Source organism: Octodon degus, unplaced genomic scaffold, assembly GCF_000260255.1.
Source record: "Octodon degus isolate 3935 unplaced genomic scaffold, OctDeg1.0 scaffold00012, whole genome shotgun sequence".
In the NCBI taxonomy this organism is placed as follows: domain Eukaryota; kingdom Metazoa; phylum Chordata; class Mammalia; order Rodentia; family Octodontidae; genus Octodon; species Octodon degus.
The window spans coordinates 5,503,229-5,511,553 of NW_004524588.1; the positions used below are offsets into that span (position 1 = coordinate 5,503,229).

The 8,325-nt window shown below is 40.9% G+C and overlaps 1 protein-coding gene across 1 annotated transcript in view; it reads right to left on the reverse strand.

The window, feature by feature from the left end:
* Positions 1–1,408: 1,408 nt before the first annotated feature.
* Positions 1,409–8,325, reverse strand: part of Wbp11 (WW domain binding protein 11) — a 19,402-nt gene continuing 12,485 nt past the window's right edge. Inside the window, 6 exon segments of the mRNA XM_023709468.1 lie at positions 1,409–1,897; positions 3,208–3,390; positions 3,899–4,153; positions 4,533–4,634; positions 7,112–7,303; positions 8,231–8,312. Coding sequence (XP_023565236.1) covers positions 1,464–1,897; positions 3,208–3,390; positions 3,899–4,153; positions 4,533–4,634; positions 7,112–7,303; positions 8,231–8,312 — 1,248 coding nt within the window. The 3' untranslated portion in view covers positions 1,409–1,463.

Below are 8,325 nucleotides of genomic sequence, written 5' to 3' on the forward strand. Positions count from 1 at the left end.
AATATTGATGTTTAAACCTTGCATCTAAATCATAAATTGACTTACTGTCCTATAGTAATTACACTAAAAAACAAAAAAACCCTGTACTTTGGCAGGGCTTGCTTTAATCTAACTTCCAAGCAAAGGCAGACTGACACACAAGTCCGCAAAATCAAAACCCAAAATCCATCAGAGAAATTTACTACCAGAAGATTAAAGCCCCTCACCATTTTATCAATATACTGCCTTTTAAGGCGCCACCCATCTTTTTTTTCCACCACCCATTTTTGATGGTATGAACTGACATGAAAGGCAGCTACATAGAGTGGAAAGCTGCATGTGCCTCATTCAAGCACTTGCTTGGGCCAGCAGTTTCTAAAACATACTCAACATTAGAAAATTCACAAGATCCTTTGAAGTTTCAACATATTCAAGCTAAGGGTAGAATGGTGGAAGTACCTGTGAATTGCAGCTGTCAATATGACTGTCTCCATGTTAATAAAAAAACTTTAAAATTGTATGAACACTAGATGAGACCTTAAGCATTCTTAATACTTAAATAAAAAGGCACACAAAAACTTCCCTGAAGAAAAAAAAATCTTTTCTGATTTTTGAAGAGTGGTGTAAAGTGCCTTTCATTCAACAAATATCAGCTCAGAGCTCTGCAGCAAATAAGTAATCTCTGAAGAAGAGACTTCCATGCAATAAAAAGCTGGCTCACTATTTTTCACTGTATTTAGTACAGGGTCTCACTATGCAGCTTGGACTTGTGTTTCTCCTGTTTTCCACCTCCCCAACACTGGGATTACAAGAGTGTGCCACCAGGCTAGGTGTTAAGCTACTTCTAACACCTCCCCATTTCCCTAAAGTCAGTACGATAACCGCATAGGAAAATACTTTTTTCAGTTTTTATTCCTTAAAATCTAAATACCATTTTAAGGATGTTTTCAGTAAAATCTTCATTCTGTAACAAATAGTTGTTCCTTAAAAATCTGTATCTTATGTACTTCTTTTCTGTCCATAAAATGGTATTGTTAACAGATGATATGCACTGGTGTAGAACATTTATTATTTTTCCATGAAACAAAGTTTAGGTCAGTGGGAAATAATTTTAATCAAAGAATTGTACATTTTCTCTTCCCATATCTTACTTTGAATTATGAAATGACATTGCAATCCATTTCACTAGAAGTAAAATATTACAAAATATTTACATGAAAAAACTGGAGAAGAGGAAGCAATGGGATGAAAACAGTGGCGGGAAGAGAACAGCTGCTAGCAGCGCTGCTTCAGTGACCACTCTTCCAGATGAAACACCCTCTCTCAGGTGCAGGAAATTCCAACAAGGCTAAACTCTAAATATTCCTCGATCTGAAATTAGCACACACCCTGACAGCGGAAGTGGCTCTTTCACCCAAGTCCTACTACACGTGTCTTGCTCCATGAGCTGCTGGAACACGAGCCTGTGTTGCCATCTACAGCTGTCACAGCAGCCCTTCCATCTCCTTCATGAAAGCTTCATAAACATCATCCTTAGTTTGTACTGAGACAGGAACAGAAGGGCCAGATTTGGGGGCCGCTTTGGCAAGAGGCACAGCAGAATCATCCTCTGGCTTTCTTTGGGGAGCAGCAGTGGCCCCTTTATTCTCCCGACGTACCCTCAGCGCAGTGGGCACAAATCGAGTAATCTCTGCCTTGGGATTGGTGATCTGTGGCTTGGCACTGATGGTCGCTGTGGCTTTCTTCTCAATGGTGGCTGCACTCGTGTCATTCGCCTTGGGTCGCTGAATCAAGTTGGGGGGGGCACTTAGCACCCCTGGGTTTGGCAGGGGAGCTGGTGGGAAAAGCCCAGGTGGGGCAGGTCCAAGGGGAGGCACCAGAGGTGGGCGCATCATGCCGGGACGTGGCGGAGGGAGGCCTACATCGGAGGAAAAGAGCCAAGTAAGCCCCAGAACTAATGCTAGTTAACTTCTAATCAACTACACTTGAAGTGCTATTAAACTACCATGTTTAATGCAGGTTAATACATCTTAAAACATGATACATTTTCAGAAAAAAGCCAAACTCAAACCATACTATTCAAAACTCAGGAATATATTTTGATTGATAGTAAAGGAAGAAAATACTCACCTTTATCCTGTATCCCTATAGTATATAAAGTTAATTACCAACAGGTTTCAAATACTACCTCAAACTTTACATGTGAGGATACTACTCTTCCTGAAGAGTACAGATGTCATTAAAGTATGGGTCAAGGGTCCACCCTCATTCCTGACTTATTTCTACACCACTACCAGTGCGAAAAGCGTAAACTCGGAGGGCAGGAAATACATGTTTACTCCTGGTCATTAAATGGACGTGATATGACAATTAAATGGATATGAGAAAACATATCACAACATGTGATTCCTGGGAAACACTTAAGGTACTATTTATGGTTGAGGCATACAATCATCATTATTTCAGCAACTGCGGATTATAATGTTCTCTGAATATAAAGCACTATATTTCATTAAATCTTAGATGCTGCTGGTTACATATATCTATAATTATTCTGTATACCACTAAGAAAGAAAAAAATCTAAGCTGAGGCACTAAACCTTCTGACTTTTTTCTCCTGTAGCACTGGGGACTGAATCCAATGACTTTCCCACCGAACTACATTCCCACCTCTTTTATCTTTTAATAAAATATTTTATTTTGAGATAGTCTCACTAAGTTGCTTGGCTGGGCACAAACTTGGACTCTGCTGCCTCAGTGTTCCAGAGGGCTGGGAGTATAGGTATGCACCCAGGCCCAGCAGCGATGTAAAACTTTCAGTGGAAACTCATCCAGATGCACAAAATGGCTTCATAGTTACAACTGTACTTCTAAAAGCAAAATAATTCAAATATAAAATTCAATTCAATGTTGTCAATGGCCATGAAGCCCCACAACTGACAGACGGAAACAAATGAAAATATCTACTTTAGGAACTTTGCATCAGTCCAGGCCAACAGCAATGAAAACCATCACTGATCATTAAGACACCTCATTTTTTTTTTTTTTTTTTTGCAGTACTGGGGATCAAACTCAGGACCTTATACCTGCTGGGCAGGTGCTTAAACTGCTGAGCTATCTCCCTGGCCCAAGACACCTCTGATTTCAACAGACTGAGATGTGACAAAACTGAGAGCACAGGGAAAGTATAGCAAAACAGGTTTCTACTACAGAAACCCAAAGCGTCACCTGGAGGTGCCGGCGGAGGCAGCCTGGGTGGGGGGCCCCGTGGAGGGGGACCAGGAGGCAGTCCTGGAGGAGGCCCAGGGGGAGGGCCAGGGGGTCGGCCTGGTGGTGGTCCTGGGGGCAAAAGCCGGGGTAGAGGCCCTCGGAGCCCTGGCATTCCAGGTGGCCTCAGGAATGGAGGAGCGCCTGAAAAGAGAAAAAAGATAAATACACACATCAAAGATACATGAAGTGGTATAAACTGTGGTATAAATGCTTTGACTGAAGTTAACCTCAAAATTAGGTACCTTCATTCAACAATTATCAAAGCACCATTAAAAGGTACTGGATTTGTTACAAATCATTTATTTTTATTTTCCAGGACTGACAATATACAAAGATAAGAAAAATTCTTAAATAGTTCAAGAATAAGCTGCAATCAGAATATAAGTCAGGATGCTTTTTTTTTGTTTTATTTTTTTGGTAGGACAGTTTCAAGAATTAACACATTGCATACATTCTTCCTAGTGGTTATTTGCTGTACATGATGCAGACATGATATCCTATTTACAAACACTATTACAACGAATCCCTCTGCTCATTAAGAGAACGTAACTATATATCTATCCTAACCATTTTGAATACACAGATACAAAATGGACATTCATCTGTATCCCCTTTTTTGTTTAAAGGCCCCTGAATCTCATTAAGATACCTGGTGGTGGGCCAGGAGGGAGGCCCGTGGGTGGTCCTGGAGGCCGCAGAGGTGGGGCAGGCGGGGGCCCAAGAGAAGGAGGAACGGACTGAGGGGGCGCCTGCTGCTGGGAGGAAGCTGTGGCTGCACCCTCATGAGAGTCTTCTTTGTGCTGCTTCTGTGACTGCTTCTCTACTTCAGAATCCTCTGAATCCTCCTCCTCATCATCCTCTGAAAATTCTTCCACTTCCCGACCCTCCTCAGGGATTTCCTGACCTGAAAGAACATGAAAACTGTGTAAATGAAGTTGATTTTTTTTTTCCATCCTGGAGAAAAGCACAGGCTAATGCCAATGCTCATTAAGTCCACTCTAAAAAATTAACAACTAGTCTTCCAAAGTAAGCCAGAGATGTGGAAGAATCATAGAGCATGGTGCTCGTGTGGTGCAGGGGAATGGACCTACCAAGGCCTTAGAATGAGACAGAGCTGCGTGGAAAGGCCCGCAGGACAACTCAGGGCAGCCTGTTACTGGTTCCAGAATTAACTGTTATAAAACTCAAACTTATTATTTGCTTCAGGGGTCTGAGAGGCCCTGAATAGCAAACTGTACATGAGTGCAGCCAAAAGGCGAGGCACTATTTCTTCCTTGCCGTACCTGCCATTCGCAGCATCATGGCTTGAAGAGGCGTCAGTTCCTTCATGTTCTTCTTTTTCTTTCTCGATTTCCCAGGCATGTCTGCAAACCGCACACTCAGACCTAAGGGGTCCAGGGTGGGTGGGACAGCGAAGACAGAGATCAGTAAACTTCAGTTGTTTACTACAGAACTCAAAAGTATTATGTAACTACAACTATTACTGGACAGAGCTGCAGAAATAGACACATTAAAGCTGCACTACAAAGGCCTGAGTTCAATGCCTGGTTGGGGGGGGGGAGATAACTGCACTAAACACATGCTACAGTAAATTAAAATATATAAATCTTAATGGAAAGGATATAAGCACAAAACATAAGGAACTAAGATTTACTTCCTTAAATGTTACAAATAATTTTATGATGCAATTCTGCTGTACATTGTTACAGAAGTTCTCTGAAAAAAGGTATAGGAAGAGATGGAAAGCAAGATACCTCATAAAGCTAGAAAAACCTTAATATCAGTACTAATCCAACAGTATTTAAAAAACAACAAAAAACTATGTCTTAAGCATGCAGGCTGCTTCCACATACATAGGATGGTTTCACAAAGAAGAGCTAGCAAGGTAATGAATTCACTATAATAAGCAACTTAAAAAGAAAAAAAAAAACAAACAATGCAAAACCCATGTCCAACAGATGCTTAAAAAATATGCTTAAAAGACCAGGAAGATAGCTCAGTGGCCCAGCACATGTCTGACAAGTGCAAGGTCCTGAGTCTGACTCCCCACACTGGGGAGTGGTGGGGGAGGGTGGCAAGCTGGAACAGATACTTTGTAACCTGGTAAGAGCTGCGCTCTACAGATGATTAAACCCATGCTTAATGGTAAACTATCAGGAGCATTAGTTGGCAAACACTGAAGGTAACTATCCCATGCAGGCAAAACTTTTGGCTTGCATCCTTAGAAAAATGCCTAGAATATAGTAAAAAGTCAATACATATTAGCTGAAAGGAAGAGTATCAAATCAAAGTTTGGGCAGACATTTTTAGGGTATCTGTGATGAGTATATATGAGGAAAAAGTTGGTAGAAAAAGGAAAAAAAAAGGTAAAGAGACCATACAGACAAAAATAGAACTGCTGTGACCCTAGCTTTTATTTTCTTGCATTAGTCCCTAAGAGTCTTTCATACTTTTCTAATATAATTTCTCTGTACCACTCCTTATTTGTAGTCAAGATTAAAAAATAGTAGAATTATTTATCATTACAGGCTGGGAAGATAGCCCAAGAGAATAAGCACTTGCCTGGCAAGCGCAAGGTCTTGAGTTCACTCCCCAGTAGCGAAACCAAACAAAACAAAGCAAATCAAAACAAAGCATTTGTCATGTTGTAGACACAGTGGTCTCTCACTAACTGCGGAGGCAAATGACACTCCTATGATACATGAAAATTGGTGAAGTAACAACTCTGTATTTATTTTAGTATTTATATATATGTTTTCAGGCTTTCTAAATACTTCTCACCCTTTTTAAAAAATGTATTTGGTACAGAGTCTCACTACGCAGATCAGACTCAGGGTGATCCTCCTGTGTTAGCTTCCCCAGAGCTGAGACTAGGTGTGTGCCAGCATGCCCAGGCTTGGTGGCTGGCTCGGTGCACTCGGGGCTGGGCTGGCACAGCATGGGGTACCAGGGATGGAAGCTGGGTCTCTGCATCTGCCTAGGGAGGTGCTTAGACTGCTGAGCTACCTCTGAGGCTCCCCTTCCCACACTCTTATAAACCTTTCCCACACTTTGAAAAACACTTCTAATGTTCTTAGCCATTTTCTAAATCCATAAACCTATGTAATATACGTATACTCATGGTACTACAAAATCCTGCAATATAGTGAAAAATCTGTGATAAATAATTTAGATTAATAGTTTGTGAAAACCTGAGAAAACAGAATCCATGAAAGTCAAACCGCAAAATAGCAAGGGACTACTGCAACGGTTTTTGAAAATCCATGGAACAGTTGAGTTTATGAAAGTTGAACCACAAAACAATGAGGGATTACTGTATTAATATTAGCATTATATATATTAATGCTACACATAAATACTGTGTATGCCAAGTATAGGCTACAAAAACAATCCCAAAAGCTCCACTACTGATGCACGCTAACAGGACACTTTGCATTGCTATTACACTGCACAAAATTTTTAACAATAAATGACACACACCATAAATAAGAGTTCATGATTCCACTTATATAGGTCCAAGAATTATAATTATAATTCTGGTTTTTGTTTAGACACCATCAATACAGAAAATTCAAGGAGCAAGAAAGGACATCTAAAAAAGCTTATTTAGGAAGAAAAACAAAAGGTTATTCTCTTTTCTTTCCTGTGGCCTATCTTTATGCTATTAAGCTACATATACTATTTCCTCCTTGATATCCACTAAATACTATGTTCTAAAATTTTTCAAAATATTGAGACATAAGGTGAACACAACTGTGGTCCCTCCTTTTCAAGAGCTCACAATCACATTCACTCCTGATAAATCAGGGCCTTTAGCTGTGCTCTTCGCTGGCCAGGACTGCAGCAGTCCATCTGCACACACCTGCCTTCTTTTCCTCGGTGTTGTCTCGCTCATTATCGTCTCGGTGCATAAACTCGTCCACGTCACTTTCTCCATCTGACCTGTCTGTGTCACTGTCATCAGTGCTGTCATCGTGCTTGTCCTGATCCATGTCCTCAGGGTAGCCGTCATCTTCACTGGTGCTGGAAACATCGTCATCATGACCACGCTGCGCTGAAGCGGGGAGAGCACGGAATAAGTGATACGGACTCGGGCTCCCCACCACAACATCCAGAAATAAAGGATCTACATTCACTGGGTAACTCAGAATATGAACCTGTTTCACCAAAAATTCAGCACATAATTACAGCTATTCACATAGTTTGGCTATTTTTACCAGACGGTAATTCTAAATACTCCTTTTGATAATGTAAGTTTTAAAGTAAAACAAAATTCAAATTTGGGGCCTGCAAGATAGCTCAGCAGACTAAGCACCTGCTTAGGCAAGTGCAGGGACCGAGATTTGATGCCTGGCACCACATGCCACACCAGGGGTGCGCTGAGCCAGCCACGGAGACTGGGTGTGGTCTGGCACATGTATAATCACAGCACTGGGGAGGCTGAAAACAGAAGGGTTGCCATGAGTCCGAGCTATGTAGTGAGACCCTGTACCAAATATTTAAAAAAAAATACAAAAAAACAAAAACCCCAAATTGGAAAACATTACATTTAGAAACCATACACAGTGAAAAAATAGTCTAATGACAATAATTTCCAGATAGTTAACCTAATGTTAAGGCATTGGTAGTAAGAATGTGGTATTTGTAAGCCTGATTAATGCAGGCCAGGCATGAGGGTGTGGGCCTATAATCCCAGCATTTGGGACCTGAGGCATAAGGACTGTGAGTTCAAGGCCAGCTGATGCTACCAGCAACTCTGAGAAAAGACTGAAGTTAAATAGCATAATAAACTTTTCTATATATTCTGGTATATGATTCTTGTACTTGGGAGATTCTATGATTTATCCGTTCATACACCTATTAGATATATAAAGAATCCTCATTAATTTCCTAAATTCTGATGGTCATGAACAACAGATTAAATAGGGCCAACGTGAAAAATGACAAAGAAAAGGTTGCAAAAGAAATAGTCATGCCTTACCAAGATCAGGGCTATATAACATGTCTTCATCTCGCCTACGAGGAGGAAGATCAAGAGCAAAGCCCACTTTACGGCCATACATCTGCAAGACTTGG